This window comes from Oryx dammah, unplaced genomic scaffold (assembly GCF_014754425.2).
Source record: "Oryx dammah isolate SB20612 unplaced genomic scaffold, SCBI_Odam_1.1 HiC_scaffold_20, whole genome shotgun sequence".
NCBI lineage: Eukaryota > Metazoa > Chordata > Mammalia > Artiodactyla > Bovidae > Oryx > Oryx dammah.
The window spans coordinates 13,409,780-13,424,667 of record NW_024070204.1 but is presented as its reverse complement, the minus strand read 5'-3'; the positions used below and the strand labels follow the sequence as shown (position 1 = coordinate 13,424,667).

The 14,888-nt window shown below is 44.6% G+C and overlaps 1 protein-coding gene across 1 annotated transcript in view; it reads left to right on the top strand.

Annotated features, from left to right (window-relative positions):
- Window positions 1–14,888, top strand: part of ANKH (ANKH inorganic pyrophosphate transport regulator) — a 167,032-nt gene continuing 152,144 nt past the window's right edge. The window contains exon 1 of the mRNA XM_040262251.1: window positions 1–444. Within this exon, the coding sequence (XP_040118185.1) occupies window positions 349–444 (96 nt within the window). The 5' untranslated portion in view covers window positions 1–348. The remainder of the gene's footprint in view (window positions 445–14,888) is intronic.

The window sequence follows — 14,888 nt, the reverse complement described above, 5'->3', positions numbered from 1 at the left end:
TATTTATTTCCGGGCCCAAAGCGCTTATAATGGAGCCGCTGTCAGCAGAGCCTCCCGCCGCTGCCGCCGCCGCCGCCGCCGCCGCCGCTGCTGTCCCTCCTCTTTTTTTTCCCGGCAGATCTTTGTTGTGTGGGAGGGCAGCAGGGATGGACTTGAGCTTGAGGATCTCCTGCTAGAGCAGCCGCGCTTGGAGAGAGGGCGCCGCAGCCGCGAGGAGGAGCCGCCGCCGCCCCGAGGCCCCTCCGGACCCGGCCTCCGCGTCCTCCCGCGCCCCCGCCCGGCCCGCGCCTCCCGGCACAGTCCCCTCGCGGCGGCAGATGTGTGTGGGGTCAGCCCACGGCGGGGACTATGGTGAAATTCCCGGCGCTCACGCACTACTGGCCCCTGATCCGGTTCCTGGTGCCCCTGGGTATCACCAACATAGCCATCGACTTCGGGGAGCAGGTAAGCCCCGACCACCACCACCCTCCCCCCACCGGACAGCGACGCCCCACACTCTGCGCCCCGCGCCCAGCTCCTTGCTCCCTCTCTGCCTTGGCCTCAGATGCCCGGGCATTTAGTGGATGGGGACAGAGGCGAGTCACCTGCTCCACGAGGCTCTTTTTAAAATCCTAGAACATTTGGTGGGGTTGACAGCTTGTCAAAGATGACTTTCTGGCATTCCATTCCTCCTCCTCTCCGCTCCCCCCCCCCAATTATTCAGCAGACTTTTCCAGCTCTCCTTGGAAAACGTGAAAAAGCCGGAGGGCTTGGAGCTTCACCTATAGAAAGGTTTTTCGTGCACGGAAGGAGTATTATGTAATTTGTGATTATGTAAACCTCTGGTTTGTGAGTAAAATGTAGTTTCTAATAGCTTGAGTGCCAGCGGTTTTATTTATCCCGAGTTTGTGGTGATGGTGATGATGGGGGGGATTTTGCATTAGAATGTGTTCAAGTTGATTTCCCAGGTACTACAAGTTTTTTTTTTTTTTTTTTTTAAGCTCATGTATGGATTAGAGGTGTCCCAGATGTGTTCTGATAAGCCAGCCATTGGCCATCTCTAGTTTGGGGTTTCTTCCCCCCCCCCGCCGTCTTGGATCACCAAAGAAGGGGCGCACATTTTTGTTTGTTGCCTTCTCATCCTTGTTTCTTTTTCTTGTTTTCCCCCATTTCTCTCCATATGGCGTCATTGCAAATCGAGCGCTGCAGACTCTAGCAGCGGGGCTTTGGTGCTTGGCACTCCCCACTCCGCCGGTGGGGACCGTTTTCACAGGCCTCCTGCGGGATGCGGTTGCGTTTTTAAGGCTGGGAAGAGTGTTGGGGGGAGGGGCAGCACCTGTCTCCTTGATGGGCAGATGTCTGAATGGCCCGGGGAGTGACTGAGCAGCACCTGCCATTGTCCTATCGTATTTCTTTTCCTTTAAGTCGAGACTTGAAAGGATGTTTGTATAGAAAAAGCATCAATTTAGATGCACCTTTAGTTAAAAAAAATTTTTAAACAAATAGTTTTTTAAAAGGGGATACATTTGACTCCTCCTTTTGGTGAGTATCTGCTTGCCTTTGTCTCTCTGTGCTCAGAACTTTTGACTGAATGCAACTGTTTAGCTACCGACTGCTTAGCCCACCTTAAAAGCTACTTTTTTACTTGAAATTTTATTGCGGACAAGTGTTCACAATGTAGCAAAGCCTCTGGAGACCTCTGTCTAGCTAGAAAGCCAGCCTAGTTCTTTTGATGAAATATTATGTCTTTTCTGTTGCCACTTTGCTCTGCCAGCACCTCCCTAGGGGCCCCCAAGGGCTCCACCTTTCCCTTTCCCCTCCCCTTCTTGCATAATTAAGTGGTGACTCTGGGCATTTCCTCTAAAATTTGGAAAGGTTTTTAGGCCTGAACTTATTACATTGCACATTTTAGGTAAGTTAAGTTCAATGTGTTCACCTTAACCTTTTACTATTTTCTTATCTTCTTGGAGCTGCACTGTAGTGCCTGTGTGTGTGTGTGTGTGTGTGTGTGTGTGTGTGTGTATGTGTCTGTGTATGTGTGTCTGTGTGTGTGTGTTTGTGTGTGTGTTATAGGGATAACTGGGAGAAATGAGTGTTCTTTGCCATAATTAAACCGCCTGAAACATACCACAGTGTTGCCTCATATTTGCCTTGATTTAATGCAAGGTGATATAACTAAGAATTTTATTTTAGTGTAAAGATAGGAGTCTCCCTGAGATCATAAAAGGGAGGCTAGACATAAAAGAAGTCATACAAGCGGTCTATCCTGGTGGGTCTAATTGAAACTCATCCTTGAGACGCTAAGCTCTTCCCTGTAGGTGACATAAGCAAAGTGCTGAAAGAGTCATCTTGTTTCATAGAAGCAAGTTTTATCAACAAGTGTTTGTTTGGTGGTTTTTTTTTTTTTTTTTTTGAGGCCCTTATCCCTTAAGTGCCAGTGTATTTATGAGGTTACAGGCTGCCTGGTGGTGGAGATAGTTTACAGAGTTGAGGGTAGAGAGATGGAGGGAAGAAATTGAAATGTTTCCAAAACCTTGCTTTGCCTTCCGGCATCAGATGATAATTTGACAAAACAGGGTAGGGTGCAAAGAACAAAACTGACTTTTTCTTACTGTAAAACTGAAGGGGAAGAATAACAGTGTGAGCTAAAGAGTGACTGCATCTTAGGTGGGTTGTGAATAAAAGAACATTTTAGCCCAACTGCTTTGAGGCACAATGAAGAGGAGGAAAAATGATCCTATTATATGCAAATATGGGTCTACTTTAGACTTCTGAAAGTATGCAGCTCTTGACACGGAGTCTTATCTAGTTCTCTAGACAGATGGACACATGTAGGTTTCTACCTTCTTCCCAAGCAGGCAGGTGTGTTACACCTTGCTCTGGGTGAACAGTGATTCACATTTCAGTAATTTACTAATCCTCAAGTAGGCAGGTGACATGGGTGTCCAAAGGTCAGAACAGCCCCTGGTTCCCAAGCTTTCGAGAGGATGAAGAAACCCAAAATTAAAAAATAAAGCATCTCACTCACTTTTAAGTCTCAAGAATGAAAGGATACTGAAATCATTTAAAATGTTTCTTAGGTGACGGTTTTTCTGCTCGTAAACATCTTCGTTTGTGGTTTCTGTAGAAAATGTGGACAGAACTCTTAAAATGAAAATCCAGCTATATGCACAGTTCCACTGAAATTCGAATAAGCTGCCCATGTGACCATGTGAAGTTATCACAGTCATCTCAGAGCTGTTAGTGCTGGAGGGAGGGCTCTGCAAAAAAGCCTGTGACAGTCCATCCAGGGCCTCCTGATGGTTTTCCAGGAACATTATCTGTTTTGTATAACTTTCCCTGTAATGTTAAGGTCAGCCAAGGAAGAAACCCGAATGTTATGGAATATTTATTCTAACAAGATCTTTCATCACACTTTTCCATTTTGATGGTGGCAGTAATTTGGAGGTCGGGGCACGTGTTGAATTCTACACTGGAAAAAAATAAAAGGCTATATGGAATAGAATGACCTGCTTCTTAATATTAAGCATAGGCATCATAGAAAAAAATGGACTTCCCTGATGGTCCAGTGGTTAAGACTCTGAGATTACAATGCAGGGAGCAAGGGTTTGACCCCTAGTCAGGGAACTAAGATCCCACATGCCCTGCAGTGCACCAAAAGGAAGAAGAAGAAAGAAAAAAAGAGAACACATCCCTTACTGCAGAAACTAGAATAATGTTTGGAGAACCCTTTAGGTATGTCGAACACTTTATGAAAATTGTACTATATGTGAAATTATCATTTAATCTCTATTTTTACAGATTAAAAATCAAAAGGATTCATTGCTTCCATTCACCGAGCACCTCATTTGTATTTGTAACGTCTCAGCACATGTTATATATGGGGAAAGAATAAGAGGCCTAGGCGTGTTAAGGCATAAGTTCATACAGACAGTGCAGGACAGAGTCAGGGTTCAAACCACATCTCCCTGGCCCTTAGCCATTCTGGTCTCTGCTTATGCACTGAGAGCCACCCCAGGAGTTTTCTTAGAAATTTAGAAGCAACTTCTGACTTTTCTAAGTCCCAGCCTTGGTTTAGATGTAATCTTAGCTGTCATATTTTGAATTTCAAAAGACTCAACAGATGTAGGATGGTCATAACAAGGTCTTTCAGAAAAGGGAGATTGTGACCAAGAGGGTCACATAAGAAAGGCCCAATTATCTAGATCATTAAATAAATCAATGCTGTATCTTACTTTGATGAGGTTGGCATAGCCTTTGGTTAAAAGTGAGGGGAAAAGGGAAGAAACAAGTGATATTGCCCCAAATTGTGTATAAATCACTTAGTCTTTATCATCTGAGCAATACAGATTGCTAAGGAAAGATGGAAGATGCAGAGACAGAAGTGTCTGCAGATGTCCATTTGATGTCACCGTATTCAGAGGGCTATGATTTCTGTTTAAAATCAAACTTGATACAAAGTCCCTGAATTCCTTAAAAGCCAAGTTCACCAAATCATGTAGACTAAATCAGTAATTCATTTTTTAGGGTATCTATTGACAATTAAAGGTGGCACTATTGGTAAAGAGCCCTCCTGCTAATGCTAGAGACCTAAGAGACACGGGTTTGATTCCTGGGTGGGTAAGAGCCCCTGGAGGAGGGTACGCCACCCACTCCTGTATTCTTGCCTGGAAAATCCCATGGACAGAAGAGCCTGGAGGGCCACAGTCCATGACGTTGCAAAGACATGACTGAAGTGACTTAGCACACACACGTGCCATGACACTTAAAATGTTAAGGATGGCTTGGCTGGGGAGACTTGAAAGAGAAAAAAGATGACGTTGTTCTCACTGAGGAAGAAACATGTTTTGCTCCATGCCAGGCAGTTTGACACCCAAGTGATTACTTGTTATTGCAGGTTATTTCAGATAACCCTGAGTGAATCAATCAATCTGGTTGGGTCCAGTATGACACAGGAAAGACCCAAGTTATCTGTGAGCAAAGAGTTTTGCATATGAATTGTTAATTACTAGAGTAAGATGTGTGACAGGAATGTTTCACGTTTCCCCAGCCCCCTTTCTTACTTGTGAAACCTTTAGTTAGGTTTCCATGGTGTAAGAGGGTTTCAAATTACTAACATCACAAAATGGGGGGAAAAAAGAGAGAGAGAGAGAAGCCCCAGAAAAGTAGCTTAATAAATATTCCCCTTGTCTACTAGTAGAGAAATGAGCTCCAGCCCACCCCAGTTTTAAAAAGGTCTCCAGGAGGTATGGGAGTGTTTTTAAGTGAATGTTGTACATGGTACTGGCCACTTCATCCAAGGTCACTAAGTGATGGAAGAGCTCCCCAGGCAGAGCTTGTCCTCAGTAATAACAAAAGTTTGTCCATTGCTTGTTTCACTTTCCAAAGTACTGACAGAAAAGGAGATCCCAGAATGAGTTTCTAAGTAACTGTAGGTGAGAGACGTTTTTCCTCCTTCAGTCTATTCTATACTCTTGGACTAACTCTCAAAACAGCATTTATGTTTTTGAATTAGTAAAGTAACATATGCCATTTAAAGTTTGGTTTGCTTGTGGGCTCAGCCAGGTTCCACTCTTTGCGAACCCATGGACTCTAGCCCACCAGGCTCCTCTGTCCATGGGATTTTCCAGGGAAGAATACTGGAGTGGGTTGCCATTTCTTTCTCCAGATGATCTTCCTGACCCAAGGATTGAACCAGTCTCTTGCATTTCCGGCATTGGTAGGTGGATTCTTTACCACTGTGCCACCTGGGAAGCCCCCAAAGTTTGGTTACATATTTTAAAAAATGGGGGAAAATGTAAGTTACCTCTAATGCTGCTGTGAAGAAAAACCCCTATAATATTTCAGATATCTCCTGCCTTTTTTTTTTTTACATAATTAAGGAGATATATATACATATATATATGTGTGTATGTTTCACAGAACTCACAGGTATTTTCCCCATGTCACTTAAAGTATTTAACTGTGGTTTGAAATAGCAGCATAAATTTGTTATTGTGTGAACATGCATAATTTCCTTTGCTGTATATTCTCCTATTGTTTAAATGTTGAGGTTTTTTTGTTTGCTTTTTCCAGTGTAAACTTAGTGGACATCTTTGTGTAATAGGTAGATAATGTGTTTTCTCTGATTGCCTTGGGCTTTATGCCTGGCATAAGTTGATGCCTATTTCAGTTTCTCATTCATACATAGAAAATGAGGTCACTGGCAGTCTGTATTTAGTCAAGGACACTGTGGCCCTCCTTAGTTCAATTGACAGTTACTTCTGCACTGTGTTTTCCCAGTTTCCTTTAGATATACTGATGTATCTGCATTTAAAGTACCTCTCTTTCATTGCACTTAGGTAAGTAGATTATTTCTAGAACCTCAAAGATATAATCTTGTGGTTCTTTTCTTTACTCATTTATTTATTGGGGTGGTTTGATGAGCAACCTAACTACTACTTTGTCAGAACACTTCTTCCTTCAGAAGGTAATCTAATACTTCATGCGTCAAGACAATATCTAAATCTTTTTCTAGTAATACATCAAATTCTTTAAAAGCAGTTTTAAAAGTCTACCAAATAATAATAGTAATATATAATAAATAATAATAATAATATTTATGGTACCATTTTACTTTTTGATGTGACAAGCCCAGTTTCATATTTGTGGCCAGATTTCCATGTCTTTTTGCTCTCCCTTGTCTGATCTGGGGCAATGGGGTAGATTATGTTGGAATGAGAGGCGAGAGGTCATATGTGGAAAGTCATCCTTTAATGTCCTGTGTAAGTCAGAATAAACTCATTAAACTTATACCAGAGTGACTTGGGTCATGTCTACATTTAAAAAAATCAATTCGGTAATTTTTTTTAGCACCTGTGACTTAATTAGTCGATGAGGGGATGCCACAATGCTGCGTTTTCTGGATATGAGCTCTCTGTGAGTGCATTTTCTTGATAATTGAAGCTTATCCCTTAAAATGCAGATCGCTGGTTTTCTTTTGGTCGCATGAGATTGTTATTGCTGGAAAGCTATATTGCACATTTTTCTAACATATTAAATGCTGTATGCAAAGCACAAAGAGCATCTTTCTGGTGGCTTGTGAATGTTGTGCAGGGCAGTCAGCTGACAAGATATCCACTGACAGGTGATATTCAAAATACTTAACAACAAGTTTGGCACTGACTGATAAAATAAAAATAATAAGATAATAATGAATGAAAATAGCAAGTACATGTTGAATACTTGCTTTTTCATTTTCTGCTTTGGATCTGCCCTGGACCCCAGAAACTAAAATCCATTAGAAGTCCATGCAACAAAAATGAAGAATATATAATTTTGGAGGCCTCCCTTGGGGGAAAAAAAAAAAAAAAGGATATATACTTTGTGACACTAGCCCTCCCGCCCTGGCCTAATTTTGTTTCTCTTCTAGAGAGATTCTAGATTCTAGAGTCTGGTAGATGACATTTGAATAAGGGAACCATTTGACACAGGCCCTGCTCTCAAAGCAGGTCACATCAGTTGAGAAAACATACAGGAAACACTTTTGCAGTCAGAGCATCACAGAGCAAGACGCCTCATTGTACGCTGCAGTTTGTGATAACGTGAAGCGAGGTGTTCAGCACTCTAAGTAGCGCACAGTGAGTGTGTGGTCTTGGCGATGAAATAGTAAGCTGTGAAGAGGTAGTTCTCATGGCTTGTCTCCCCTGCCTCCTTCTCTCTAAACTCTCCTGTCCCCAAAGTGGATACCACCCATCTGTAGAGATGAGAATCCCATGGACAGAGGGGCCTGGCCGGCTACAAGAGTCGGACACGCCTTAGCGAGTAAACCACCATAGGGACGAGAAAAGAAGTCACAGGAAGGCGAATTAGTGGACTTCATATCAAGCCATATAAACCCCAGGTTTTGTTCCCGTGTTTTGTTTTGTTTTGTTTTTTAATACACGTTTTTGCTCATGCCTCCTGCGTGCATGTGTCCGTGAGTCGTGTCCAGCTCTTTGCAACCCCATGGACTGTAGCTTGCCAGGCTCCTTTGTCCATGGAATTTTCTGGGCAAGAATAGTAGAGTGGGTTGCATGCTCCAAGAGATCCTCCTGACCCAGGGATCAAACCCACATCTCATGTGTCTTCTGCTTTGGCAGGTGGGTTCTTTACCACTCGTACCACCTGGAAAACCCCTTAGTTCCCTAACCAGGGATCAAACCTATGCCCCTTTCACTGGAAGATTGGAGTTTAACCACTGGACCATCAAGCAAGTCCCTCTGTTTTATTTTTGCTGTTTCCATGGTTTGGGGGTCATTCAGCTGCAATGCCAACAACCAAGTACCATTCACAATGCTGAGAACAAATGAGCTTATAATGACCAAGACTGCAGTTATCTCAAGTCAGCTGACGATTTCTGCATCACAACTTTCTGGTTCTATATAGTTGCTTCTCCATGCCAAAAATGTTTTCCAAGTCCATCTTGGAAAAAACTTACTTATTTGTCAGAGCAAAGGTGGTATTTATTCCACTAGATAATGAGCGTGTATATCTGGTCCAGGAAATGCCACATGGTCCCAAGGGCAAATGGACCAGCTTCATTTCTACTGGTCTGAGTTACAGCTCACAGGGTCTAGCCGGCTTTTACATTTTTCATGGGGTTTTGATGTCACAAGATTGGCGAGACTTTCCGTGAGACTGACGCCTGGTGCTGTTGCAGGGTTGTTTTCCTGTAAATGAGTTTGTCAGTATGAACGAACAGTCCTCTTACCAAAATGAGTCCACGTTTCTGTCCCCAACCTTGGGGTGGGTGAGGGGCTGGTGGATGGCTCCTTCTTCTCTGGCATAAGGAGGCAAGAGGTACCTCCTTGCCCACATTCTCAGCACATGTCCTGAGCCTCCTCTGTCTGGCTACAGTGCACCCGTTTTCATCCCGCCTGGATGGGGACTGCGGCTGGCCCTGGGGAACCTATGACTCCAGGCTGGGAGGAAGTGAACAGCAAAAGTAGGACTCTGGCTGAGAACTTTCAAGGATGACTAGAAACGTGAGGCTGAGACTCCTCAGGGCATGCAATTGGAACTAAACGGTTGGAACGCAGAATGTTTACCAGCAGATGAAAGGAGCAAACTAAGCCAGGATGAGAGGGACAGGAGCTGGCTCTGTGGCCGTGATCTTCCCAGGATATCAGAAGTAAAGGTGACTTGCCTTGTGAGGCGCACAGGAAGGGTTGGTTTGGGTGGGGGAAATTTTAGGATTGTGGTCCAGCATAAGCATTTACATGGTGAGAGCCGGTCACTCCTGATTTTCTTAACTAAAGAATAATGCATGTTTGCTAAGTCGATTCAGGCGTGCCCAACTCTTTGCAACCCTGTGGACTGTAACCCGCCAGGCTCCTCTGTCCACGGGATTCTCCAGGCAAGAATACTGGAGTGGGTAGCCATTTCCTCCTCCAGGGGATCTTCCTGACCCAGGGATTGAACCCACACCTCTTGCAGCTTCTGTATGACAGGTAGATTCTTTACCACTGAGCTGCCCAGTTCAGTTCAGTCGCTCAGTCGTGTCCTACTCTCTGCGACCCCATGAATCGCAGCACACCAGGCCTCCCTGTTCATCACCAACTCCCAGAGTTCACTCAGACTCACGTCCATCGAGTCAGTGATGCCATCCAGCCATCTCATCCTCCATCGTCCCCTCCTCCTCCTGCCCCCAATCCCTCCCAGCATCGAAGTCTTTTCCAGTGAGTCACCTCTTCACAAGAGGTGGCCAAAGTACTGGAGCTTCAGCTTTAGCATTATTCCTTCCAAAGAAATCCCAGGGCTGATCTCCTTCAGAATGGACTGGTTGGATCTCCTTGCAGTCCAAGGGACTCTCAAGAGTCTTCTCCAACACCACAGTTCAAAAGCATCAAGTCTTCAGCGCTCAGCTTTCTTCACAGTCCAACTCTCACATCCATACATGACCACAGGAAAAACCATAGCCTTGACTAGACAGACCTTAGTTGGCAAAGTAATGTCTCTGCTTTTCAATATGCTATCTAGGTTGGTCATAACTTTTCTTCCAAGGAGCTGCCCAGGGAAAGCCAAATAATAATGAGCCCACATCAATAAGCTTGTCAGCATCCCTGCTCAGTTTTTACTCTTTTTTTTTTTAAAAAAAAATATACCATTAAGTCTAGGGAAGTTTCTGAGTCCCAGACTATCATTTTTTTCATTTGCCAATTGGCATAGGTGTGGCTGTTTAGTGTTTTCAGAGGGGTCTTTAGGATAATAAGAAGTATATATACTATTGACTGCTGCTTCATAAACAGTCCCAAGATCTGTTGGCCACTGGGTCATGCATTTTAACACAGGGCAATGGTGATGCGGAGAATCTAAAATAGCAGATTACAAAAAAAGAGAAAAAAAGTCATCTGACTCCTTTAAATGGCTTGGCAGGAAATTCGCCGTGGCTGGGACACAGCTGCCTCCCACAATGTGTGGCCTAAACTTGACATTTTATAACGACAGACAGCGCGGTGGAGAGCAACAAATAACGATGCTTCATAAGAGAGTGGTAGCTGTTACCTCTTCAGGATCCTAGCCAAATCCAATGCAGAGGCAACTGAAAAGACCCCTTGCTACCCACTTGATCCAAAACAGGGAGTCAGAGGTCTCTGCTCTGCTTTAGACTCACATTCACTTCTGTTTCCCTGGAGCTCTCCCGGGGAGCTTGTTTTTTCGTGGGACGGTTATGGTTCCACCCCCTCCCATTGCTTTTGTAGCGTTGCATCACCTGGAGTCCCACGTGAGGTCAGGGTGGACCTCCCGGCCTCCCACACTGAGCCTCACATCTTTCCATGTCAACACCACCTGCATCTCACACCTCTTGGGCTGTTTACCAAACCCAGTGAGGCTCCCTGGTGCCATTGGCAGTTTAGTCCAAGTGTTTACCAGGCTTCCCTGGATGAGCCAGTGTTTTAGGAGCCTGGACTTAGTTCCAAAGATCCATTGAAGGGCCCCGAGCGACTGGTGGCTGAGATGCAGAACCACTTTTGTTTTCCTAAAATTCATGATTCATTGCTTTTAGGCTTCATCTGTCCTCTTTCAGGGGAGGAGGCTGTTTTTCTTTCCTTTTTCCATTTATATGCAATGAAGTGTACAGATCTTACGTGAACAGGTCCATGAGTTTTGACCGATGACAAATGTATACCCGTATATAACCCACACCCTGATGGTTCAGTGGGTATAGAGTCTACCTGCAATGCAGGAGACCCAGGAGATGTGAGTTCAGTCCCTGGATCAGGAAGATCCCCCAGAAGACAATATGGCAACCTGCTCCAGTATTCTTGCCTGAAAAATCCCATGGACAGAGGAACCTGTTGGGCTTTAGTCCAAAGGGTCGCAAAGAGTTGTGCACAACTGAGCAACTAAACACACACACACCAGTCAAAATAGGGAGTGTTTCCATCAGCCCAGAAGGTTTCTGGTACCCCTCTCCCAGGGGCCAGCTGCTGTTCCAAGTGCTGCGGGAGCCTTTTTAATCGCTCGGACAAAGCGACACGCATGCCTTCAGTCCCAGATAACTGAGTTTGAGGCTGCTCGTTGTAATTACAGTCCATAGCCCTGTGACTCTTTCCTGCTGCTGCTGCTACCAAAAAAAAAAAAAAGGCTCAATCTTGTGGATTTTAGTGGGTTTAAGGCAGGTGGACAATTTGACTCTCTGTGTAAAGTAACTTTTCTCCTTATTTTGTACTATTTGGTGTTTTTAATTCTTCAGTGAATGTACATCCGTCAGTTATATGATCATTTTGATTTTCAGATATGCTTAAAAATTAAAGTCTGGTTAGAAAGCTGGCATCATAAAATGAAATGTGGTACGTACATACAATGGATGCTTTCCAGCCCTACAGTAGAAATGAAATCATGATGTATGCGACAGCATGGATGAACTTTGCTGATGTTGCTGCTGCTGCTGCTGCTAAGTCGCTTCAGTTGTGTCTGACTCTGTGTGATCCCATAGACAGCAGCCCACCAGGCGCCCCCGTCCCTGGGATTCTCCAGGCAAGAATACTGGAGTGGGTTGCCATTTCCTTCTCCAGTGCATGAAAGTGAAAAGTGAAAGTGAAGTCGCTCAGTCGTGTCCGACTCTTAGCGACCCCATGGACTGTAGCCCACCAGGCTCCTCCATCCTTGGGATTTTCCAAGCAAGAGTACTGGAGTGGGGTGCCATTGTCTTCTCCAATGTTACGCTCTGTGAAATAAGCCAGACACAAAAGGACATGCTTTTGTGTGTGTAGATGCCTCCACCTATATGCAGCACCTCAAATAGTCATGTCATAGAGGCAGGGGGTGGACTAGCAGTTACTAGGGTTTCAGGGAGGGAGGAATTTAAGCTATTGTTTATGGGTGCCGAGTTTCAGTTTGGGATGACAAAGTTCTGAGATGGATGGTGGTGATGGTTAGATAATACTGTGAATGCAGTTAATTCCACTGAACTGCACACTTTAAATCAGGGATCCTCAGCCTCCGAGATCGTAATGCCTGATGATCTGAGGTGGAGCTGATGTAAGAATAATAGAAATAAAGTGACAATAAACATAATGCGCTTGAGTCATTCCACAACCATCTTCCCCCACCGCACCCCATCTGTGGAAAAGATTGTCTTCCACAAAACCAGTCCCTGGTGCCAGAGAAGTTGGGGACCGCTGCTTTAAACATGATAAATTTTATGTTATGTATATTTTTTCAAAATTTTAAAATTTTCATGAACTGCCTAAGCTGCTCAGAAAGCCAATGGGTTTTGAAGAGGGCCTCTCTTTTTTTAAAAAAAAGTTTATTAATTTTATTCTTAGTTATGCTGCTGCTGCTGCTAAGTCACTTCAGTCGTGACCGACTCTGTGCGACCCCATAGACGGCAGCCCACCAGGCTCTCCCGTCCCTGGGATTCTCCAGGCAAGAACACTGGAGTGGGTTGCCATTTCCTTCTCCAATGCATGAAAGTGAAAAGGGAAAGGGAAGTCGCTCAGTCATGTCCAACTCTTACTGACCCCATGGACTGCAGCCCACCAGGCTCCTCCATGGATTTTCCAAGCAAGAGTACTGGAGTGGATTGCCATGGCCTTCTCTGTATTCTAGTTATAGTCATTGTATAAAGAAGGAAAATAAAAGTATAGAAAAGAAAGGGCTTCCCTGATAGCTCAGATGGTAAAGAATCTGCCTATAATGCAGGAGACCCGGGTTCAATCCTTGGGTGGGGAAGATCCCCTGGAGGAGGAAATGGCAACCCACTCCAGTAGTCTTGCCTGGAGAATCCCATGGACGTAGGAGCCCAGCGGGCTACAGTCCATGGGGTCACAAAGAGTTAGACATGACTGAGCAACTAACACTTTCACTTTTCTTCATAGAGAAGAAAATAAAAATATATAACGTAATCTCTAGACACCCCCCCCCAGAACTAGTGTTGTTTGTTATTTTAGTGCTTGTCCTTCTCATCTCTTTTCTATCTATATATATATCTATATATATCTATCTATATATTCTAAAACAAAATTGTAACCTCTTTCCATTTCACCTCAGAGGCAAGTTTTCCTTGATTTTTCAGTATTCATCTCAGATGGCATTCTTTCACAAGGATACACCTTTCCCAGATTAACTGATCCTCTCTGGCTAGATTTCTGTTTCATTCTATTATGAACAGTGCTCTGAAGCGTGTTTGTTCAGGAATCTGTGTTTCTGATTATCTCTTTGGATTAACACTAGAAATGCTTGCGGGTTTGTGCCACTTTTCAAAGGCTTCCCCATGCGTGTGACACCACACGGCTGTCGGCGCCCACTGGATGTGGCCCCATCCCGAGCAGGCCTTCCCACCCTCGTTGCTAGATCTGGCATTCTAGTTCTCTCAAAGCTACGTGACTTCTTATATTAAAAGCATGTTTTAAATGCCAAGAGATCAATTCAGTGTTTCATCATGTAATACTCTGAAACTCTTTCAGGCCATACATTCTTTCCAGGAAGCACGTATCAATATGTTCACTGCCCAAAGTGAAAGAGTTAGTCGCTTAGTCGTGTCCAACTCTTTGCCACCCCAGGGACTGTAGCCCGCCAGGCTCCTCTATCCATGGAATTCTCCAGGCTGGAGTCCTGGAGAGGGTTGCCATTTCCTTCTCTACAGAATCTTCCTGACCTAGATAGAGATCGAACCTATGTCTCCTACATTTCAGGCAGATTCTTTGCTGTCTGAGCCACCAGGGAAGTTCAACCATGCCCCCACTTGGGGCTGGACAGGAGCGCAGGAAGGAAGAGGAGTGAGTTGGTTTTACTCTTGTACGTCTGGGAAGATACCTGTCCCTGTAGGTTTCAAGGCAGAGAAAAGTGCCTTTTTTAAATTTTTGATGAATTCAGTGATGCTTAAGAAGTGTGCTTCCCAAACTTCTTGTGTGAGTTCGTGGGAGAGGGAAGAAAAATTAACCCATCTTCCAAGGTGTCAGGTCCTGCCTGAGGCACCTGGTGTGTACCATGGGTGTGTCCCCACCCCTACTTTAAAGATGAACAGGTTGAATAGCTGTGCCAGTCATTCAGCCTCTGCAGAGCCACCAGGCTCCTCTGACCGGTGGCTCATGCCTAGAGTCTCAGAGGAGAATGTTTGGAGTTGCCTGTGTTCTAAGGAAGGGCGAAGCTAGTGATATTTAGGGGAAAGGGAAGATAAAAGGTCCTCCTCTCTTTTCTGCTTTCCTTGACTATGACTTCTTCCTTTAACCCAATCATCTTGCTATTTAGAGTCCACTTTGGAGAAAAGGGGCAGCGCGGACCGAGGGAGATGGTTCAGGCTGATTGAGAGATGCACTGGATTCCTGCGGCTTCTCTACTCTAGTTTCTAGCAGTGCTACAAGCTGACCTCAGCGTGGCTGAGAGAAAGAACTTCCACTTCTGCCAGGGCCCCTGGACATGACCTCCTTTGTCTGTGTACCGCC